General features: G+C 47.0%; 1 protein-coding gene across 14 annotated transcripts; it reads right to left on the bottom strand.

Annotated features, from left to right (window-relative positions):
- Positions 1-414: 414 nt before the first annotated feature.
- Positions 415-24,189, bottom strand: ZNF333 (zinc finger protein 333). Of its 14 annotated transcripts, none has more exons than XM_067733614.1 (12): positions 23,878-24,188; positions 21,041-21,084; positions 19,854-20,046; positions 19,334-19,432; positions 15,911-15,993; positions 12,749-12,865; positions 11,459-11,546; positions 4,402-4,490; positions 3,675-3,801; positions 3,163-3,258; positions 2,586-2,662; positions 415-2,085 (listed from the first exon to the last, which is right to left on the bottom strand). In XM_067733614.1, the coding sequence occupies exons 4-12, from the start codon at positions 19,371-19,373 to the stop codon at positions 988-990; spliced, it is 1,815 nt and encodes a 604-aa protein (XP_067589715.1). In that variant the 5' UTR covers positions 19,374-19,432; positions 19,854-20,046; positions 21,041-21,084; positions 23,878-24,188; the 3' UTR covers positions 415-987. The 14 variants fall into 14 exon arrangements, with proteins under 14 accessions (XP_067589715.1, XP_067589711.1, XP_067589708.1 ...); XM_067733610.1 differs by having other exon boundaries at positions 19,854-19,977; XM_067733607.1 differs by lacking the exon at positions 21,041-21,084 and having other exon boundaries at positions 19,854-19,977.
- Positions 24,190-24,476: the final 287 nt, after the last annotated feature.

Raw genomic sequence — 24,476 nt, 5'->3', positions numbered from 1 at the left:
CCTGATGGTGTTGTGGTTTGAATGATGCCCCCACAAAAGATATGTCCACCTGGAAACTACGGATGTGATCTGATTTGGAAAAGGGTCTTTGCAGATGTAATTAAAGATCTTGAGATGAGACCATCCTGGATATCTGGGTGGACCCTAAATCCAATGACAAGTGTCCTTAAAAGAGACAGAAGAGGAGAAGACACAGACACACAGAGGAGAAGTCCATTTGAAAACGGAGGCAGAGATGGGAGAGATGCTGCCACAAGACAAGGAACACCTGGAGCCACCAAAAGTTGGAAGAGGCAAGGAAGGAACCTCCCCTAGAGCATTTAGAGGGAGTGTGGTCCTGCAGACACCTTGATTTCAACTTCTGCCCTCCGGAACTCTGAGAGAATAAAATTCTGTTGTTTTAAGCCACAAAAAAAAAAAAAAAAAATAGTGCACAGACCCAATCTGAACAAAAAAAAACCCTAAGTGCTTTGGTAAGCAAGAAGGGGCAATTTTGGTAGGCAATTAACAGGACGCACCACACTAGACCTAAAAGCAAATCTCCACAAATACTTAACATTCAACAACATAAAGACCACATACGCTGCTAAGAGTGTAATTAAATTAGAAACCAACAACAAAAAGGCAACTAAAAAGAAACACCCATATATATGCAAGAACTTTCCGGGACGACAGAAACAGTCTATATCCTGAATGGAGTATTGATTACACACAAGTATACATCTGTCAAACTCATCCAACTGTACACTTAAGATTTATGCATTTCACTACAATTATGCCTCTATAAAAATATACCCATGTACTTTTATTTAAAAACCTAATTCCATTTAACTCGTGTGTCAAAGAATAAGTGGTAAAAGAAACTAAGACAATATGGAGAATTAAACTGAAATGAAAATATTATACATCAAAACATGGGATGTCGCTTAACGAGTACTATGAGAGATGATCACAGCCTTGGATGTTTATGTTTTTACAAATTGGAAGTTAATCAGCATGGGGCCCACCGTAAGCAAGAGACACTGATAAAGGCAGGCCGCCAGTCCTGACGTTTTCTCTCCTGGCGTGAGTCCTTTTATGCACGGTAAGTGAAGAGCTGTGCCTGAAGGCTTTCTCACACTGATTACATTCGTAGGGTCTCCCTGCAGTGTGGGTTCTCACATGTACAATAAGGTGTGAAGACTGGCCGAAGGCTCGCCCACACTCTTGACACGCGTAGGGCTTCTTGCCGGTGTGGGTCCTCAAGTGTTTCCTGAGGGATGAGGGCTCACTGAAGGCTCGCCCACACTCCTGACATGCGTAGGGCTTCTCTCCCGTGTGGGTCCGCATGTGACTCTTAAGGGTTGAGAGACGACTCAAGACCTGCCCGCAGGTGGCGCACTCATAAAGCTTCTCCCCTGTGTGGATCCTCTTATGTACGTTCAGGTGAGTGCTCGTCCGGAAGGGCTTCCCACACTGGTTACATTCGTACGGTTTCTCTCTGGTGTGGGTCCGCAGGTGTGTCTTCAGTGATGAGTGTTCCCTGAAGGCTTTCCCGCACTGGCCACATTCAAAAGGCTTCTCTCCGGTGTGAGTTCTCACGTGGCTCCTCAGAGAGGACGGCTGGTTGAAAGCTTTCCCACAGTCCTTACATTCATAGGGCTTCTCGCCCGTGTGGTTTCTCTGGTGCAAGATCAGGTTAAAGTTCCTCGTGAAGGTTTTCCCACACTGACTGCACTCGAAGGGTTTCTCTCCAGTGTGAGTTCTCATGTGCCGCCGCAGATTTGAGGAATACTTGAAGGCCTGCCTGCACTCCTGACACTCGAAGCACTTCTCCGCAGTGTGAGTCTTCTCGTGCCTGATGAGATCGGAGCTGTATCTGAACGATTTTTCACATTTGTTACATGCATAGGTTTTATCCCCGCTATGAATTTTCTCAGACACGATTAGGTGAGCAGTCTGGAAGAAGGGTTTTCCACTCTCTCGGCATTCACAGGGGTTCCCTCCTGCAGGAATTCTCTGGTACTGAAAAAGTGGTTTGATGCTGTTAATAGGTTTCCCTAGTACATTGCATTTATAGAGTTTTTCTCCAGTCTGAGGTCGCTCCTGTCAATTGAGGAAAATGGGAAGACCAGAGGCTTTATTGCATTCACAGATATTCTCCCCCAAGTGAAGTGAGTGTAGGAAAGAGACATTCCTATAGCTGAAGATTTTACCATTTTAGCATATCTATACCATTTCTACCCTGAGTTCCTTCAAGCAGATACTCTGCCACAAAGAGCTATCATTTTCATTACTTTCATGGGACTTCTTAGATGTAGACTTTTTCTGTATTATGTAAGGCTAAATTAAGTTTTAAATGCTCCACATGTGTCAAATTTACGAAAATGGTTAGCTTTGGGAACTCTGTAAAGCCACATCTTGATCTACATTTAGAGTTTTCCCCCAATTCATGATATTCACAGACTCTCTCCCAAGAAACTGCTTTCTCCTAGGTGAGTACCACTTGCCTTGAATCTCTCTCTGGGTTTCTTGTGTTTCTAACCTACAGCAATCCCAGACATTTCCTACTGTAGAGGAACAAGAATAACCCCTTTATGCCTTACCCTTTTTGTGCCAATGGATGAAATCTCTGCAAAAATATCTTGGTTAGGAATTGAGTCTTGTGGTTGAAGTTGAGGTTCTGGAATGAATTAAGGGGAAGAAATATTAAGCCCACAGAGAAGGAAACTGTGGGATCAAGATGACAAAAAAAGCTAGGCATGTGCAGATTTTTTTTTAATACTGATCCTAAATATGGGAAGAAACTATGAATAAGAGGAATGTATCAGAGGGTAAAGGAAAATTTTAAGGTGTTTGGCTACGTGAGGAGTCACGTAATCATAGGAACAAGGAATGGAAATAGTAGATAATTTACTAAGAAGGGATTCTATGAAGATTGGGACTGATGTTGAGAGGAAGTATTAGTAAGAACATACAGTGGGGAGGAACTGGATGAAATATACACATGGACGTGCTAAATGTGAAAAGGAGGTAGGATAAATCTTTACTGAAGCCGAAGTAAAGCATTAGAGATAAAAAGGGAAGAGAAAGAGGAAAGAAAGTGGAATTTACTGAGGGAGCTCAACCCAACAGCCTTCCCCATCAAGGGCACTAAGCACTCCTAATCTGCCTGGTGCTCACCTAAGTGGGTTCCTGGGAAGATCCCTCTCTCAGTGACACACAGCTCTTCTCTTTGCTCCAAATGGGAAAATGTACTGGCTTTGCAGAGTTGATCTCCTGCTCATGGGAAAAGATGCAGGGTATGAGCAACTGTGCCTGCCATGCAATGGGAGCCGATATTCTGAAGTCTTTAGGGTCACTGGAGATAGGAATAGCAAAATGGACACACCTATATTCTGATGGCACGGCTGAGCTCTTTCACTAAGGAACCAAAGTAAAAGCTCCCTCACTGGGTCCCAAAGGACAGTGGGACTCTCCAGTCCCCAAAACCCGGCGCCTGGCTCAGGGACAAACTTGAGAAGACCAGAAACAATGGACAGATCTTCATTTCCAAGAAGAAACCACTAGACTATAAGCACAATGAAGGCAGGACCTTCCTGTCTCTTCACCTCTCGATTTCTGAAACCAGCACAGTTCCGGGAAACCATAGTAGCTGCGCAAGTGTGTGGATGAAGCAGCGAGGCCAGCCTTACCCACAGAGGTCAGGTTCCTATAGTTCTCCAGCATCACGTCTCTGTACAGGCTTCTCTGGGCAGAGTCTAGAAACAGCCACTCTTCCGGTGTGAACAGCACGGCCACATCCGCAAAGGTGACTGGTTCCTAAAATGCACACCCGTCCCTGCTCAGCCAGGGGCCACCCCAACCAATACTCAAGAGGACAGTGTGGGGCTTGCAGGCCTGGGAAAGGGACACTTACATGTAGAAGATGTTCAGACACAGTTCTGAGGTCTCTCTGCTCAGGCCTCAGAACTAGAACTCTTCTCCATCTACTCTTCCCTCCCTAAATGACAGCATCCCAAGGGGTGGCAGAAAAGGACCTAAACTTCATGACAGGACTTAGTTATTAACAACTAGCTGGGAAGTCCTTCCCCTCTAGCCCCAGGGTCCAGCAGACCTGATCGCGTTACAGGCAAGAGAAAAATGTTTGGTAAATGACAACTGTTTGCTCTTGGGAGACCATGATGACTATAAGACAAGGACAGCTCACGTCCTCGCCCTGCTTTCCCTCCTGACATTCAGCTGAACATGGCCCTTGATAACCAGGGGAAGGCCTGAATGAGGGAGTGGGGTCACTGCCCACCCACCACTAGAGGCCCAGTGCCTGGAAGCCTGGAGACCAGTCCTCTGGGGTCAAGAAACTCCCAGACAGGGGAAGGGGACAAGGAGGCAAAGCAAGAAGAACAAGTATTTGTTACTTACCTGCAGACAAGTGTTCAGTGTCCCAGGAGCCACGGCTTCTTCCTCTGTGCTCTCCTCCCGGAGCCAGGTGGGGTCCTGAGCAGGCACTGCTGGAGGAGAAGAGGGGAGTCGTTAGGGTCTGGGCCTGGCCCAGTGACCCCACTTGCAGGGCCAAGGGCTGCCCACCCTGTGAATGACCGCATGTGCACACACATATGCACACACTCCCAGGGACACACACATGTAATGTACACAGAGAGATGCATGCACATATGCTTGCACACACTCCCAGCTGCTTGGGCACACATGTACACTCACACACACCAGTACACACGCATGCATACACTCACACAAATGTTTACATACACACCACGCATACACAGTATCCGCATACCCACACTGACAAGCACAAACACACAGAAATATACAGACATACACACAGACACACATGCATGCACACACGCATGCACACACACACGCGTTTCCTCTGTTCCAAATCTCTGGAGCCACAGTCTCAAGTCACCAACAGACTCTGAAGTTTCTGGGGCACCCCCTTCTCCCCCTTGATTCAGCCCTGGGTCAGCTGTCCTGCCTTAGCTGCTGGGCCCCTTCCTCTGCCCCAACTCTGCAGGGCCGATAGCACCCCAGGACTTACCACAAGTAGGGGACAGAGAAACCGCCACCTCCTTGTGAGTGTGCCTGAGAAGGAAGCATCCTTCCTTTCCTGCCTTCAAATCAATAACATCCCTCATCCGCACCAGGCCTCCTCACTCTGGCCTGTTACAGAGGAGCAAGTGATTCCCCAGCCAACCCTTGTCTCCCTGCACCCTCACCTCCCCTCTCGATGGGACCTTTCCCCTTGGTAATTAAACCTGAATCACATCCAATCCCTGACCCCATGTCATTAGTTTCCCGGGGCTGCTGTAAAAAAGTACCACAACTGGGTGGCTTAAAGCAACAGAAATGTATTCTCTCAGAGTTCTGGAGGCCAGAAGCCCAAAATCAAGGTGTGGGCAGGGTCACACTCTCTCTGAGACTCTGGGTAGAGTCCTTCCCTGCCTCTTCTTGGCTTCTGGTGGTGAAGGTCAATCCTGGGCTTGTAACTGCGTGTCCCTCCAATCTCTGCCTCTGTCATCACATGGCTGTCCTCCCCCCGTGTGTTCCTGTCTTCACATGGCATTTTCCCCTTCTTACGAGGGCACCATTCATATTAGATTAGGGCCCACCATCATGACCTCATCTTAACTTGATGGCATCTACAAAGACCCTATTTCCAAATAAGGTCACATTCACAGGTACTGAGGGTTAGGACTTCAATATAGCTTTTTTGGGGGTGGTCACAATTCAAGCTGTAATACTCCACACTTCCCTCTAGCTACTGTTCTATCTCTCTGTTCCCCATCGTGGGCAATCTCTGTATCCATTTTCTCACCTCCTACTCACTTCCCAACATCACCATTCCAAGGACCAGCACCTCACTAGGATCACCTGTGACCTCCATCCAGAGTGGGGATCTAGTTGACATGTTCAGTCATCCAATCCCTCCATCTTAAAACCCACCCCCCTGGGCTTCAGTGCCCACCCCCACCCCGCAGCCTCCCTCCCGGTTTCCTGTATAGGCTCCTCCTCCATCACTTGCTGGTGTCCCCAAGGTGCACACCTTCCTCTTCTCACCTTGTAGTCTCCGCCTCGGAAGACACCGTCCCCAGCTCTGGGCGTCAATTCCCAACTACCTGACAAGGCCCAAATCTCCAGGCTGACTCTCACATCTGCACTCCAGACCCATATACACAACCATTGGCTCCGATATCTCCACTCATCTACCTGGGGGAATACGAATGAAACATCCAAAATGAGCTAGATGCGGTGAGCTGTTGCCCCAGGAGGCGGAGGACAGAGATTCAAGCCACAGAGGATCATTCTCAGGCTTTGAACTTGCCCTGCTGGGTTTCAAACGTACGTGAGACCCGGGACCCTTGTTTCCTCTCCCTTTGGGAATGGGAATGTCTATCCAATGCCTGCCCCACCATTGTATTTTGGAAGCAGAGAACCTGTTTTCTGGTTCTACCAATTTACAAATGGAGAGGAATTATGCCCCCAGGATGGATCACACCCCCAGTCTCACCATACCTGATTTAGATTATTTAGATGACAAGATCTGGGATATTCTGGGTCAATATCTAGATGAGATTTTAGACAGAGTTGATACTGGAATGGGTAAAAACTTTGGGGATGTTGGGATCATGTGACTGTATTTTGCATGTAAGGAGGATATGAATTTGCGGGTCCAGAGAGCAGACTTTATGAGTTGAACTGTGTCCCCCCAAAAAATAACAAGTCCTAACCCCCAGTACCTCAGAATATGACCTTGCTTGGAAATAGGGTTTTTGCAGATGTTAAGATAAAGTTATGGTGGAGTAGAGGGCCCTTAATCCAATACAAATGGTGTCCTTTTAAGAGGAGAAGAGATACCGAATGAGGGGAGAAAGCCACGTGGCAAGGCAGGCAGAGATGGGAACGATGCATCCACAAGCCAAGGAATACTGAGGCTTACAGCAACCACCAGAAGCTAGGAAGAGGCAAGAAAGATTATTTCCCTACAGGTTTCACAGGAAGCATGGCCTTGCCGACACCTTGATTTCAGACTTCTGACCTCTAACTGAGATAGAAATTTCTGTTGTTTCACCCACTCCAACCAAAAAAAAAATGCACTTATCACCTTCTTCTCAAAGCCTGTCCTTCTTCCAGTGTCCCTGATCTCAGATGAGCAATTCCTCCCCCTCTGACCCCAACGATCAGTCAAAAAAAAAAAAAAATCAGTGATGACATTTCTACACCCACCTCCCCACCTCCACCCACCCCATTCCCCTTCCTCCCACCCTGTCCCTGCTATGGGGAATGCCTATATCATACCTTCTCATTTGGACCCACTTAAATGTCACTCCTTCGGAGAGTCTCTCCTCCCCAATACCTTTCTTTTCTCTAAAAAGACCCTCTCCTTTCTTCACAGCCCTTACCTATCTATAACCAGCTACTTTTTTTTTTTTTTTTGCTTCCTTAGGTGATTATCTTCCATCTCCCCCAATGGACTGGCAGCTTCGGAAGAACAAGCCTGGGGTCCTTTTCCTTTTGCTACACCCTCACCCCCCAACCGTGCTTGGCATATAAAAATGCCCTGGGGAGGGGGAAGGGTAAGCTGTGACAAAGCAAGAGTGGCATGGACATATATACACTACCAAACGTAAGGTAGATAGCTAGTGGGAAGCAGTCGCATAGCACACGGAGATCAGATCGGTGCTTTGTGACCGCCTGGAGGGGTGGGATAGCGAGGGTGGGAGGGAGGGAGACGCAAGAGGGAAGAGATATGGGAACATATGTATATGTATAACTGATTCATTTTGTTGTAAAGCAGAAACTAACACACCATTGTAAAGCAATTATACTGCAATAAAGATGTAAAAAAAAAAAAGCCCTGGAATGTCTGGTAAACGAATGCACACAGGACTCACCAAACTATCTCAACTCAACCTCCTGTGTACATCTTACATGGTTCCTAGCTTACCTGGTGTGCAGACAAGAGTTAACACAGCAGGCCTGACTGCTCTCCTCAGCAAGGCCTGCCAGCAAGGTTGACCCTTAGCTGGCCTCTGGGAACTTGGATTTCGAGAGGGTTCCCAACACCCTAACTGATAAGAGGGGCTCACTCTCTGCTTAAACTCTTTGTACAAACAGTGCGGTTTATGCTGAATGCCTGTTTTCCTTCTGGAAGTCTGGAATTTAGGTATGTGCTGGGCAGAGGGTGCCTACATGACCAGCCCCCAGGGAAAACCCTCTGAGTCTCTAATGAACTTCCCTGTAGATAATACTGCACACGTGTTGTCACAGCTTGTTGCTGGGGGAATTAAGCGTGTCCCATGCGACTCCCTTGGGAGAGGACTCCAGAAACTTGTGCCTGAATTCCTCCAGACTTCACCCCATGAGGCTTTTCCCTTTGCTGACTTTGCTTTGCATCCCTTCAATGGAATAAATCATAGCCATGAGTACAACTGTAAGCTAAGTCCTGAGTCCTCCTAGCGAATCGTCAAACCTGGGAGTGGTCTTAGGGACCCCTGACACACCTACTCCACACTCACCCCCAACTCTAGGCCACCACCGTCCTTTTCCTAACTGCCTCCACCCACCACTCATATCCTCCCGAGGCCCATCCTCCTCCCAGGTGCTGAAGGACCAGGCTCTTCTTCCCCGGTGCCCAGTGGATTTTACAGATGCCATTCCTAGGCCTGAACTCCTCTCCCCAAACCTCCAAACAGACCAACATCTAAACGATACAGTAATTATTATAGTCTTAAGCCACCCCTGTCCCCAGAGGTCAGGTGGCAGTGTCTAGTATCTTAGCTCGGGCAGCTGTAACAAAATACCACAGACTGGGTGGCTTAAACAACAGAAATTTATTTTCTCACAGTTCTGGAGGCTGGAAGTCTGAGACCAGGGTGCCAGCATGGTCCGGCTCTGGTGAGAATGCTCTTCCTGGCTAGCAGACATCTGCCTTCTCACTGTGTCCTCACATGGTGGAGAACTCTGCTTTTTCTCTTCCTGTTCTTATAAGGACACCAATTCTATGGGATCAGGGCTCCACCCTTAAGACCTCATTTAACCCTAACAACCTCCTTAAAGGCCCTGTCTCCAATACAGCCACATGGGAGGTTACGGCATCAACATATGCATTAGAGGGGGACAATCCAGAGCACCTGAAGATGTCTTTGGTCGTCATGACTAGGGTGTTATGGGCTGAACTGTGTCCCTCCAAAGATTCATATGTTGAAGTCCTAACCCCTAGAATCTCAGACTATAACTGTATTTGGACATAGAGTCTTTTCAGAGGTCATTAAATTAAAATGAGGTCAGTAGGATGGGTCCTAATCCAATGTAATTGGTGGAAATTTGGACACGGACACATACAGAGGGAAAATGCAGGAAGAAGATGGACATCAACAAGCCAAAAAACAGATCACGGCCCTCTTGATCTTGGACCTCTGTCCTCCAAAACTGTGAGAAAACAAAGTTCTGTTGTTTAAGCCACCCAGCCTGTGGTACTTTGTTATGGGAGCCCTAGCAAACTAATACAGGGGGAGGTGGTACTGCCAGCTAGGGAGTGGTGGCCAGGGATGCTGCTGAACATCCTACAACATGCAGGACGGCCCCCACCACAGAGATCCAGTCCCTGTATCAGCAGTGCTGCAGTTGAGAAACTTGGTCTAAACTTAAATTTCCCAGAGCTCCTCCCTGCCCCCCAAGATAAAGCCCTCCTGTTATATGCTTCCATTGCATTCCAGTCTCCATTGAAAAATCTGACCACCAAGCCAGACTGTGAACTCCATGGGGGAGGGCCTCAGGGTTTGGTCTGCAATTGTTTCCCAGTGCCCATCTCACCACAGGATGATAGCGGTGAGTACTTCAAGAGTACCTTCCAGAGTACTTCAAAAGCACAGAGCACACCAAGTACTTCAACAGTACTTTATGGCACAGATGGCCAAAAAGCACATGAAAAGATGCTCAACATCACTAATTATTAGAGAAATGTAAATCAAAACTACAATGAGGTATCACTTCACATAGGTCAGAATGGCCATCATTAAAAAGTCTACAAACGATAAACGCTGGAAAGGGTGTGGAGAAAAGGGAACCCTCGTACACTGCTGGTGAGAATGTAAATTGGTACAGCCACTATGGAGAACAGTATGGAGGTTCCTTAAAAAGCTAAAAATAGAGCCGCCATATGATCCTGCAATCCTGCTCCTGGGCATATACCTGAAGAAAACTATAATTTGAAAAGATACATGCACCCCAATGTTCACTGCAGCACTATTTACAATAGCCAGGACATGGAAGCAATCTAAATATCCATCAACAGAGGAATGGATAAAGAAGATGTGGTACACGTATACAATGGAATATTACTCGGCCATAAAAAAGAATGAAATAATGCCATTTGCAGCAACATGGATGGACCTAGGGATTGTCATACTGAGTGAAGTAAGTCAGACAGAGAAGGACAAATATCATATGATATCACTTATATGTGGAATCTAAAAAAACGGTACAAATGAAGTTATTGACAAAACAGAAATAGAGTCACAGATGTAGAAAACAATCTTATGGTTACCAGGAGGGAAAGGTGGGGAGGGATAAATTGGGAGACTGGGATTGACATATACACACTACTATATATAAAACAGATAACTAATAAGGACCTACTGTATAGCACAGGGAACTCTATTCAATACTCTGTAATGACCTAAAAGGGAAAAGAATCTAAAAAAGAGTGGATATATGGATATATGTAACTGATTCACTTTTCTGTACAGCAGAAAGTAACACAACATTGTAAATCAACTATACTCTAATAAAAATTTTAAAAATAAATAAATAAAACGAGTACATTATGGCAGAGCCTGGCCCAGAAGGCGTACCAAAAATATATAGAACAACAACATATAACCCAAATCTAAGCATTACTTCCTGTCAGTGGCATAATACAGATTCCAAATGCAAGACTGGATGATATGATTAATAATCAAAATTTATTATTCTTACAATAAATTAAGATGGAAGGAAACAAACGCCTTGCAGTACAAGCTACAATGTTATTTGTCCTCCAGAATTAATTTTTTCCCCCACTTCTCAGGAGATGTGGCTTTTAGCCTCATTTTTTAAAAGCTCAGTTCAAACATGTGCCACTTATAGTAAATTCAACTGTAACCTTCAGCATCGACATGCTTGCGCAGTGGAGAATTTAACCGTGCCCCAAAAGAGGTCTGGCCTTTGCCATAGTTGAGTGGGGACTGCTCTTCCATAACAGAAAGATCTGAGACCAAAAGAAACAAAAAAAGAATCCCAGCCCACAATCCCTAGAAAGTGCCTTTCCCCTTGCGTATGTAAATAATGAGAGATTGCTTCATACATTCTCTCCCTGTGGCAACGACTGCAGTCAGAGGAAAAGGCGGCGGATGCAAGTTCCCAGACACAACACAGCAAAGCGGGGCCCTCTGGCTGTCAATTCCACCCAGCTCTCACTCACCAGAATCCCCAGCCCCCAACAGGTTGAGGAGGCGCAGCGCAGGCTCCGGCGTGGCCACCCTCTGAATCTGCACAGCCACCTTCAGCCCCTGGACAGAGTGACAGGAACATATTAGTCACACAGTCGGTGGGATCCACTCACACCTGCTCACCCAGACTGAATTGGCATGACTGGCCCTGCTTTGGGGAAACACACTGAACATACAGGGACAGGCCCTGTTCCCTTGTCCAGGTTTACAATTCTTCAGTATAAAGTTAGCCACCGTCATGGAATTTCAACTCCAAGATGGGATGGAGAGAGGGGGCCTGGGTAAGGGAGGCCTCCTCTGAGCAGCCTCCGGTAGTGGGGGAAATGCTGGAGCAGAGAGGGGCAGTGGATGGCCAGCAGATTGAGGGGGTAGAGGGAGGATGCAGAGGTGGACCCCTGCAAATGAGGGGACATAAGTAAACTATTCCGGAGGGGAAGCCCTGCTGTGGGAGAAAGGACCTGAACTCTCCTCTACCGCCAGCCACTCCCTTGGGAAGGGTACTTGAACTGACTTGCATTTCTAAGGGATGCCTCTGGCCTCGGTGTCCAGGGTGATGCCCAGTGGTAGCAGGAGCCTGTCAGGAGCAGTTCCCGGGGGTCCAGGAGAAATAACGGTGGCTCTGGGCAGGGTGGTGGCACCAGGAACAGAAGGAGCAGTCAGAGGTAGGTTTATATTTTGGAGGAAAAGTTTGTAGGACTTGGTGGTGGATGGGAAGTAAATGTGGCAGGTCCCTCAGGGCAGGTGATGGGCAGGGACAGGTGAGAGGAGGCCCCTCCTCCTCAGCGCGGGGCTCATAGCACACCTTAAAGTGTCCTTCTCGGTAACTCTGTCCACCTCAGTACCAAAACACAAGGCCCTGAGCCAAGAGCTTGGTTACCGGCCTGGACACTCTTCACACAGCCCTTGGACCCACTCATTCCTGTAGGTTTCCTGGCCATGGACAGGGTGGGAATGAGGGTGGAAGGACTGGACGAAGAGAGGCAGGGCCTGAACCCTAGGTGCTAGCCCCTCCCCTAGGACTGCTCTGGGCCTGACATCACACTAGGGATATTTACATTCAATGCAGAAATGCCACGGCATGTCCAGCAGTTCCTACCAGGAGGTAAGCCTGGGCCTCCAGCATGTTCCCAATTCCCCCAACAGTTGGCAGTTGGTCCTAGATTCATCCCTCCCTCCTGCCTCCCCACCTAACAAAACTCCTGAACCCTAGGCTTTCCTGGATGGGGCTGGGGCCCTCCCAGCAAACCACTTCCCAGGCTTACTGTGTCCTCAGAAGACCAAGGTGACTCCTGGAGAGCTGACCGGTCCCCTGGAGTCAGAGGTGTCCCCCTCTCTCCCATCATGGGCTTGATCTGCATCCTCAGGTCCAGTCCCAGCCCCTGGGAAAAGGCATGGAGGGTGCTGAGCAGGACAGAGGCGGTATGGAGGCTGTTCTCACCCTCAGAGACCCTAAGTTTGGGGCTCGTGCCATCAGAATTTGGGGAACGTGGGCCTGGTAGTTTCAGACCTCGTGACTCCCCCTATTGCACTGTGGGCCCCTGCCACCAACGAGGACTGATCATGCCAGAGACTTGGAGACAGACCTGACCCCTTTCTGGTTCTGGAGAGGCCCTGTCTGGAGGTCAGGCCACAAGCCCTTGGAGGCGCTACAAGATATTTTACTAGAAAGGTTGCTATAGAAAGGCTGGGAGCCCTTGGCTCTGAATATGAACTTCATTCTGTTTCCTTAGATTCCATATTTGAGGATGCCCCTGGCATCCATCAATCACAGGGCCAAACTGATGGCCACAGCTGTTTACATCTCCCCTGTGATCCACAGCTCGTACTCCGAACCACCTCCTTTAGCTAGTTCTCACACACCAAGCCAACATTCCCCCTGCCCTAAATCACCAAGGCCAGGTACCAGACAACTGGGGACAGCCCCTGCGCCTCAAGATCCCCCAGAATTATCACTCAAACTCACCAATCCTAAGATGTTTACCCTGCCCTGCCTTGCCTTTCCTACAGAAAACCAATGAAGGCTCCGGCCTAGAGTCTCCCCTCACTCCTGTCAGCCTCCTGACTGATGCTGGTGCTTCCTCGTGTGGCCCTGTGTGGCGTGGCCAGCCCCCTCCTCTCAAGAAATGTAAGTCGCTGTCACTGGCCTCTCCATGTCATCACTCAGTCACCTCCGTAAATTGAAATCCCGGGGGTACCATTTTGAGACAAATGTTTTCATCAGAATAATTCTGACACAGATCACTCTTCTTGAAGGTTTTTAGGAGTTCCGCCTATTTGCTCAACACATACTTATTGAGCACTGCTAGTACAGGCACTGTGGATCCAGCAGGAAACAGAAGAGGTGAAACCACAGCCTTGAGGAGCTGGGTGTTGTGCAGGAGAGGTGGCGTGGGTGGCCCTGGGACAGTAGGAAGGCTGAGCCTGGAGATGCCCATTCTTTGGGGCTACAGGGCCTTGGTCTGTCCCTGGCCACCAGCACTTATTCACACGTGACCTCAGAGCTGCCATAAGGGGCCCCAGTGATTGCGACAAGGCTCAGTGACACCCACATGGCCTAGAAGGGATAACCAAAGGTTCAGCCACATCGACCAAGTATCAGGATGTGCGATCCTCAAGCAGAAGACCCTGGTGGCTAAGACGGCGGTCTCTAGAGACAGGCCTGGATTTGACTCCCGACCTCACATATGCTGGACCACTTAGGGGCATATTCAGGGGTGAGCTGCTTGATTCCTCTACACAGAAGGAACTGTAGTGGGATTCCTCTATATAGAAGGAAGTGGACCACTTATGCCCACTCACAACATTCTGTGACTGCCTGTGTTTCCAGATACAGCAGAAGCCCCTCCTCTCCCACACTCAGTACTCACTACTGAGCTGGCAGTGAAGTTCTGTGGAAAGTGCTGGAACCCCATATTGAGAGGAAAGAGCCCACAGAAACCACAAAGGACACCCGTCCCTCATGGCCCGTACTCCCGCCCTCACACGGTCCATCTGCTGATTGAGGCATGGTGCCGGTAGGGGCCTGGAGCCGTCTTTACCAGCACCCATCTGTTCACTCCTTCATTCAACAGGCATCAATCGAGAGCTCTATAATGGCGCACAGAACACTCTATAATGGGGTTACTGCAACAACAACAGCAGATGAGGCCCCTGGGATCCAGCAGCTCCAGTAAGACATTTGCAGATCCTAAGGTCTCAAAAGCCAGCGCCCTTTCCCAAGCAGCTAGTGGAGGACGTTCTCTTCCAAAACAAGAGTGTAAACCAAGGACAAGGAGGATCTGGGCACTAAGGAGAGGGCTCGGCTGCCCTGGGGTCTGATGCCAGCCATGCAGGGGCGAGAGTTTCAGCTGCCTGGCAGCCCACTCCTCACGAGGCTGTGCAGGGTTGAGGCTCCGCGTGCTCAGGGCACAGGAATGGAAAAGGGGTCTCTACTACCCCGGCCTCACCACCCCATGCACTGTGCCAGTGTCTCTGACACTCTGAGGCTGACACCATCCGTGATAGAGGTGGAGAGGAAGGGAAGCTAGATACCTCATTGGCTCTGGGCCTGGGGGTGAAGATGGGCTCTGTATGTCCCTCTATCCAAATCTTAGCCCTAACCCTAAGCTTCAAAACCCCAAGAATGGGAACTCAAACTTGGAGGCTCGGTAGTTTAGGAAGGCAGGAATTCAGGGTCAAAGGGGGGATGGCAGGACTCTGCATTTTCTCACGCACCATGCTGTGCAAGCTGGTTCTGAATGATTTTCCACTCTTTGACAAGGGCTTCCTTCCAGTGTGGGGTCTCAACTTGTCTCCCTAGGGGTGTGGGACCCCTGACAACTTTCCCACATTCTTTACAATCAGAGTGGCCCTCTCCTGCAGGTCCTCTTGTTCAGGTCCAAGGTATAATTCCTCCAGGAGCCTTTCTCACCACGGTTAAATCAGCAGGTGGCTTCTCTCCAGGAGGAGTTTGCTCCTGATGAGCGGTGGATGATGACAAAAAGGTCACCCAGGGATGCTCCTTGTCAGGGGCACGTTTTCAGCATTTTCAAAGGTGCGCCTTGTTCAGACAGGTTGAGTTCTTCCAGGATGTGGCAGGTTCCACCACTAGGCTTTCTCACATCCTGAACTTACATGGGGCATCTCTAACAGACAACATGTTTCTGATCACTGTTGAAGAGTAAATCACACTGCATACAATCAATGTCTGACTCTCACTGATGGAAATGTTTACTCAGGGGAACTTTCTAAGAAGAAAGAATCTTAAGTGATAGGTGGGATTTGCCCAAATTCATGGGTCATGGATGCTCCCTCCAGACACTTCATGTCCTTGAGGAAAAGCCCTGGCTCAAATATCTGCCTGGCGCTGGTGTGCGTGTCCAACTCACGTATTCCTCAACTTCTTCTATGAGAGGGAGTAAAGAATCATCACCCGTGAATCTTACCATTTGCAAATCATGGGATGAATTTTCCTCCAAAATATCCTGCAGAGGAGTAGACTCTTTGGGTTTAAGTTGAGATTCCCAGTCTAAAATGAATTGGAAAAAAAAAAATTACCTTCTTTCAGAAAGAAGTAGTGGCATGATATTGACACACACAACATGTATTTTTTTTTTTAATATTGACCCTAAACTTGGGTCAGTACTGAAATGGAAGAAGCTATCAGTGAGAAAGTGAGGCTCTAAGAGTAGGAATTGGGCAGTGATGGGAATAAGGTGGATATGAGAGACTTTTTTCCCAGCAAAGGAATCCGTGGAGATTGAAAATGACGTTATCAGACAGTGTTATCAGGCAAACAAGTAAGAAGCAATTAGAAAAGGAACACACAAAGAAATGTTTGGTTTAAAGAGGAATTGGACAATAATTGTTTGTATGATATGGAGAAATTGGAACCCTCATGCACCGCTGGTGGGAAGGTAAAATAGTGTGACTATTCTAGAAAGCAGTTTGGCGGTTCTTCAAAAAGTTTAAAAAATGACCCAGCAATTCCACACCTAAGTATATACTCAAGAGAAATGAAAACATATCCACATAAATTCGTTTTTTTTTAATTTTTGAACTTTATTTTATTTTTTCATACAGCAGGTTCTTATTAGTCACCAATTTTATACACATCAGGGTATACATGTCAATCCCAATCACCCAATTCAGTACACCACCACCACCACCCCTCCGTGGCTTTCCCCCCTTGGTGTCCATACGTTTGCTCTCTACATCTGTGTCTCAACTTCTGCCCTGCAAACCGGTTCATCTGTACCATTTTTCGAGGTTCCACATACATGAGTTAATATACGATATTTGTTTTTCTCTTTCTGACTTACTTCACTCTGTATGAGTCTCTAGATCCATCCACATCTCAACAAATGACTGAATTTCGTTCCTTTTATGGCTGAGTAATATTCCATTGTATATATGTACCACATCTTCTTCATCCATTCTTCTGTCGACGGGCATTTAGGTTGCTACCATGAGCTGGCTATTGTAAATAGTGCTTCAATGAACATTGGGGTGCATGTGTCTTTTTGAATTATGGTTTTCTCTGGGTATATGCCCAGTAGTGGGATTGCTGGATCATATAGTAATTCTATTTTTAGTTTTTTAAGGAACCTCCATACTGTTCTCCATAGTGGCTGTATCAATTTACATTCCCACCAACAGTGCAAGAGGGTTCCCTTTTCTCCACACCCTCTCCAGCATTTGCTGTTCGTAGATTTTCTGATGATGTCCATTCTAACTGGTGTGAGGTGATACCTCATTGTAGTTTTGATTTTCGTTTCTCTAATAATTAGTGATGTTGCACAGCTTTTCATGTGCTTCTTGGCCATCTGTATGTCTTCTTTGGAGAAATGTCTATTTAGGTCTTCTGCCCATTTTTGGACTGGGTTTTTTATTTCTTTAACATTGAGCTGCATAAGCTGTTTATATATTTTGGAGATTAATCCTTTGTCTGTTGATTTGTTTGCAAATATTTTCTCCCATTCTGAGGGTTGTCTTTTTGTCTTGTTTATGGTTTCCTTTGCTGTGTAAAAGCTTTTACGTTTCATTAGGTTCCATTTGTTTATTTTTGTTTTTATTTCCATTACTCTAGGAGGTGGATCAAAAAAGATCTTGCTGTGATTTATGTCAAAGAGTGTTCTTCCTATGTTTTCCTCTAAGAGTTTTATAGTGTCCGGTCTTACATTTAGGTCTTGAATCCATTTTGAGTTTATTTTTGTGTATGGTGTTAGGGAGTGTTCTGATTTCATTCTTTTACATGTAGCTGTCCAGTTTTCCCAGCACCACTTATTGAAGAGACTGTCTTTTCTCCATTGTATATCCTTGCCTCCTTTGTCATAGATTAGTTGACCATAGGTTTGTGGGTTTATCTCTGGACTTTCTATCTTGTTCCATTGATCGATGTTTCTGTTTTGTGCCAGTATCATATTGTTCTGATTACTATAGCTTTGTAGTATAGTCTGAAGTCAGGGAGTTTGATTCCTCCAGCTCCGTTTTTTTCCCTCATGACTGCTTTGGCTATTCGGGGTCTTTTGTGTCTCCGTACAAATTTTAAGATTTTTTGTTCTAGTTCCGTAAAAAATGTCATTGGTAATTTGATAGGGATTGCATTGAGTCTGTAGATTGCTTTGGGTAGTAGAGTCATTTTCACAACATTGATGTTCCAATCCAAGAACATGGTATATCTCTCCATATGTTGGTATCATCCTTAATTTCTTTCATCAGTGTCTTATAGTTTTCTGCATACAGGTCTTTTGTCTCTCTAGGTAGGTTTATTCCTAGGTATTTTATTCTTTTTGTTGCAGTGGTAAATGGGAGTGTTTCCTTAATTTCTCTTTCAGATTTTTCATCATTAGTGTATAGGAATGCAAGAGATTTCTGTGCATTAATTTTGTATACTGCAACTTTACCACATTCATTGATTAGCTCTAGTAGTTTTCTGGTGGCATCTTTAGGATTCTTTATGTATAGTATCATGTCATCTGCAAACAGTGACCATTTTACTTCTTCTTTTCCAATTTGTATTCCTTTTATTTCTTTTTCTTCTCTGATTGCCATGGCTAGGACTTCCAAAACCATGTTGAATAATAGTGGTGAGAGTGGACATCCTTGTCTTGTTCCTGATCTTAGAGGAAATGCTTTCAGTTTTTCACCATCGAGAATGATGTTTGCTCCACATAAATTCTTATACATGAATGTTCAGAGTAGTACTACTCCCAATCACCAAAAAGTGGAAACAAGACAGATGGCCATTATCTGATGAATGGATGAACAGAATGTGGTGCATCCACACAATGGAATATCACTCAGCCTTAAAAAGGAATGAAGCATTTCATGCTACTATATGGAAGAACCTCAAAAACATGATGCTGAGTGAAAGAAGACAGACACAGACGTATGATTCCATTTATATGAGATGTCCAGAACAGGCAAATCCACAGAGACAGAAAGTGAGTTAGTGGTTGCTGGGGGCTGCAGGAAGGGGGATGGGGAGGAACTGCTAATAAGTACAGGGTTTCTTTTGGAGGTGACAGAAATGTTCTGGAAATAGATAGTGGTGATGGTTGCACAACTCTGTGAATATACTAAAAACCTCTGAATTGTACACTTTAAAAGGGTGAATTTTACAGTATGTATCTCAAATTTTTTTTTAAAAAAAGAGAAATTGGAACAGATCTTTTTCTGAAACCAACAAAAAGTAAGAGAGTTAAAAAGTGAAAAAAGAAGAGCTAAAGGAACTCACCCCAAACAACCTTATTTCCCCTCAGAATAAAGAACCTTAAAAATGCCCTCAGACTGACACTTCCCAGCAGCACCCACCCTCAAACCCCGGTCTGGATGGGTCACAATGTGCTACGCCCCCTGGTACTCACCCACACCCGTAGCACAGAGAATGCCTCGTTCTGCTGTCATCAGCTCTTCTCTTGGCCCCACCTGGGAGACCAGACAGGTTTTGCAGGATGGAGTCCCTGCTGGTGGAGAAAAACATACATGCTGAGGGAAGGGAGGGCTTGCAGAGGAAAATAAATGCTTCCCCTGCCTGCCCACCCTCCACCTGGACCTCAGCTCCTGACCCCGAGCAAGTACATGGGGTACCTAAGTGATCACATCCAGTTTTTAATGAACTCAGTGAGGTTCTTTCACAAGGGCCCAAACTACAAACGCTCCCTCTCTGCCCCATGGAACTGAGGTTCTCTAAGTCCCAAAGCCCAAGCTCAAGGTCAGTGAGACCCACACGAGTGACTATGGAGAGAATTAAGTAAAAGCAATGCATGGAGCTGTTATCCTGTGGAAGCCCATGAACTGGAAACCCACACTACATCACTATGGTCACGTGGCAGGCGCTTAAAAAGCATTTGCATACAGGAAGGACCAGAGTAGCACCAGCCTTACCCCGGGGGGCCAGGGTCCTGCAGTTGTCCAGCAGCGCATATCTGCACAGATTCCTCCGAGCGTCATCCAGCAACGCCCACTCCTGGATGAGCCCCACTGCCACATCCTCCAAGGTGACTGATTCCTAAGACAGTACACATATTCCGGCTCAGCAAGGACCACTCTCACCATTCTGCAGGATGAGGGGTTATCCCTGGGGAAGGTAGACCCAATGCAAGAACATTCAGAGAGTGTTCTCTCCAAAGCAGGGCTTAGCAAACCCGGCCTGCCTCCTGTTTGTCTGAATAAAGTTTTACTGGCAAACAGCCACACCCCTTTGTTTATCTCTATGGCAGTTTTTGTGCTACAAGGGCAGAACTGAGGAGTTGCTGGGACCCAGCAGAAAATACTGACTTTCTTTTAACGTTTGGACAGATCCAAAAGTATAAACTTTGGCTCTCTGTCACTCCACTAACCAGTGATGGCGCAGCCTGTTCTTCTCAGCTTTACAGAGCTTTTCCTAAACTCCTTATTTAAGACATCAAAAGTTTGAGTTTGATCTTTTAATTTTCATGAAGTCCCTAGGACGCCGCCCAAGACATAGATAAGCATTTAGTCATTTTTTATGCTTGTTAAAATAGGACTTCCATTGCATCTGAGAAACTTGATGGCCTTTTAATCTCAGAATTCTCTACAACAGCACTGACTGGTAAAGCTCAATGGGAATGTTCTATGTCTGCACTTTCCAAAAAGGCAGCCACTGGCACGTGTGGCTACTAAGCATTTGAGAAATGTACTTTGGGTGACTGAGTAACTGAGGTTTTAATTTTGTTGGATTTTAATTAATTTTAATTTTACTGTATAGAGCCATGTGTTTTTGGTAGGTCTCACGAGCGATGGCAGGGATGGCCCTGGAGCTCTGCTGCTGCCGGCTCTAAATGAGCCCCGCACTGCAGTCAGACTCTGGAATTAGGCACAGAACCCCAGGGTCGCTTTGGGAACCCTCCACCCAAACCAGTTCTCTCCGGAGGTTATGAACTGAAAGAGGTTGCCAGGTCCTGGGGACGGGGCTAAAGATGCTCCACACTTCCCTCTTCTTTCTTCCTCAGTTGGGAGGCAGGCAGAGAGGAGGCAGGCAGAGAGGAGACAGGGCCCAGAGTACATAATTATTCCCCCCCATCCATCCTAACCACCTCCTTCCCCCTCACCATGACACCAGCGCCAGGGTTTAAAGTTTCAGTAGGTGTCCTTCCTGCAATAAGAGAGACAGAGGTAAAAGAAGAAATGAGAGTGGAAGCAGAACACCAAGCAGGGGTTTGGCCCAGATAATTCCATTTCTGTGGACCAGCAGGGTGGCCAAGCGAAACATGCTTACCCGGAAATTATCTCAATAAGGAACATATTGGGCCCTGAGCCACCTTTCACACCACAGGCCCTGACCGTTTCTACTGGCTCCAGTCACCTAATACAAGGATCATTTCTCCTCTTATCCTCCCTCAAAACACCTCTAACATCCTCTACATTTCCTCCACTGCCCTTATCAAGTTGTGATTTTTTAATATGTATTTGTATAGGTAAGTTTGCCTCTCTCTCTCCAACCACGATGTAAACTCTCGAGGTATAGACCTGTGTCCACTTTTTTCAGGACTCCAAATCCTGCCACCAGAACCGCACTTGGTAAGTACTAAGTACTTTACGTACTAGGGGTTGGCAAACTTTCTGTAAAAGGCCACACAGTAAATATCTTAAAATTTGTGGGCCACATGTATGGCAACTATTTAACTGTGGTTATAGCACAGAAACAGCCACAGGGAACACATAAACACGTGTTCCAATAAAACCTTATTAATAGAAACCAGCACTGGGGCAGATTTGCCCACAGGCCACAGTTTGCCAAGCCCTACTCTATATCATGTGGTAGAGAGAATACATCGAGCACCAAATTCTCTCAGTTCTACCTCTTATGCATCGCAAACATTCCAACTTTTTCAATTCCACGATCACCACCAAGCCCCAACTTTTCCAACTCCACAATTGTCTGAGTCCTGAACTAACCCAAGCTGCTATATGTGTGGACTTTGCATTCATTCTTGTCCATCCTAAACACCATGCTCAACCCAGGAGTTGGTGGTTTGTTTAAATCACAAACAAAATCATATTACTCCCTACTTAAAACTCTGATTCAGTGGCTTCCCACTGGCCTTAGAACAAGGTCCAAAGTTTACCATGGCCTTCAGGGCCCTGCCCTCCTCTCCTTTGTCTTCTGTGTTTTAGCTTTCCCTATCTTTTCTCAGCTCCTGGAATACACCAGGCTTTGTACTGCCTGAGGGATTACGCATACACCGTTCTTTCAAATCTCCTCCCCACTCCGACTCCACAGCCTGACCCCTGTCTAGTTACATAAAACTCATCTTTTAATTTCAAACATTTGTCCCATTTAAGATATTTTTGCTGATCTCCTCCTCAAGTTCCCCTGTTCTGTGTTTCTACATCACCCTTGTCATTATTAATTTAAAATCTGTCTTCCCAGCTAGAACAAAACCTCCACAGGGGCAAGCACTAAATCTATTTCAGTCACATTGTTTCCCCTGTACAGGGCCTGGCTCATTGAGGGCACCCCCAATGAAAATGTGCCAAACAATCAACACTCCTCAAGAATAATTCAATATAGTTAGACTAAGAAGCCATGTGCCCACATGCACACTCACATACACACACACACACACACAAACACATAAGACAACACCCCAAGTCAAAAATAAAAATGACTTAAAATGCCTGTTCATATAACAAAAATCACAACACTAGATTTCAGCTGTCTTTAAGAAACGTTAACTCTTTCTAAAAAGACAAGGTGGGACATGAATCCTCTCTAAAAACAAACACCACACTCATCAAATTGAAATCTGATGCTTAATTTTCCTCCAGAATTAATTTTTTCTCCATTTCTCATTAGAAGTGAGTCTTAACCCTATGATTTAAAAAAGACATCCCGGGCTTCCCTGGTGGCGCAGTGGTTGAGAGTCCGCCTGCTGATGCAGGGGACACGGGTTCGCGCCCCGGTCCGGGAAGATCCCACATGCCGCGGAGCGGCTGGGCCCGTGAGCCATGGCCGCTGAGCTTGCGCGTCCGGAGCCTGTGCCCTGCAGCGGGAGAGGCCACAGCAGTGAGAGGCCCGCGTACCGGAAAAAAAAAAAAAAAAAGACATCCCATTTACTGCCAACTCAATTTCAATTCCCGGTACTAACAAAGCTTATGTTCTTTTTCCTGGAGTCCCATCTTTTGAAGCCTTACGGCGATTTACAGGCTGGAGCCAACTTGAAAAGAACTGAATAGTCTTACTTTTCTTTGATGTTAATAAGACTTGTGACATAAGTGAGAAATAGCTTTTATTAGGACATGCTCCCCTTACAGTTAAGAAAACTGATACAAAGTAAAAGTCAGAAGGGAGGGAGGGAGGGAGGGGAAAGGAAAGGAAAAGGAAAAGAAAGCTAAGTTAACAGGTCCTAAGGTAAGCAAGTGCAAATTGTCAGTCACCAACTAATTCATCCCTTGATAGAGGGTACATTCCATTTTTTAAATTCACATGCCACGTCACTCAAACCAGTTTGCACATGTAGACTCAGACCTAAATTTCCATTTGCAGAGCTAGATAACCTGAAACGTAATATGAAATAAAACGTGATTTATTAATAAACAGTTATCCTGCATATGGGAGATACGGTAGGCCTACAAATCGGGGAAGACGGGTGAGTACTGGGGCCGGCTGGTGTCACCACTTGTTAGCTGCGGGACCTGGGCTGTACTTCGTGACTTCCCCTTCAACAGGCGGATGACAGTCCTGTTGGCCCGAACAAGGGGTACCTGAGAGCGACAGACCGAAAAGGGGGAGCCCGGCTGCAGAGCCGAGCTGTGCGGGCTCCCATCCCGGCCCCGGGGTTACCGCGGGGAGTAAGCACCTCGGCCCGGGCAGCCGTCCTAGGCCCTCCGGCCTCTCCCCGCGCCCGCCGAGCCCTCCCCGCCCTCCCGAGGGGCCTGGCCGCACCTGCAGAACGGCCGGAGACACTCCCACCGCAGCGCGCCGTGCGCCCCGTACTGCAGCCACCATCCGCCGCCGCTGCGCACTTCTGCTTCCGGTGTCAGGGCCGCCGGGAGCGGAAGTGGTCGGAGCACCGGCCCTCAGGGCCGGAGGACCTCAGGGCACTGGCGGAAAGGTTGACTCCTTCATCCAACCTTGGAGGAAGAATTCTAGTTTCCTTCCCCAGGGCTGCGGGCGAGGTCAAGCTCTGGGGTGGGCTCTGACCGGGCCTAAAGAGTGGGGTTGGAGCGGAGTGTACGCCGACTGGTCGGGGCTAAGGACAGAGCTGAAGCCCGATGGGTGGGGATTGGGAGAGGGCCAGGGCTTGGTGGGCGGAATAGAGGCGGGGCCTCGCTGGCTCGTTGGCACGCTTGATGTTCTACTTTCCTCTCCCCCTTCCTTCCCCCCGACCCTGCCCCGCCCTGCCTTCTCCTTTGCCTTAACTAATGCCCTGCAAAAACATACCCATAAGTAAGATTGTTTTGTTCAGAATTTCTGATTTCTTCTAAAAATAAGACTATATATTCTACTTCTTCTACAATTTGCCTTTCTTACTAAAAATAAAA

Source organism: Pseudorca crassidens, chromosome 3 (assembly GCF_039906515.1).
Source record: "Pseudorca crassidens isolate mPseCra1 chromosome 3, mPseCra1.hap1, whole genome shotgun sequence".
NCBI classification, from domain to species: domain Eukaryota; kingdom Metazoa; phylum Chordata; class Mammalia; order Artiodactyla; family Delphinidae; genus Pseudorca; species Pseudorca crassidens.
Note: the sequence above shows the minus strand (reverse complement) of the source record. Positions and strands in the feature narration are given on the sequence as shown.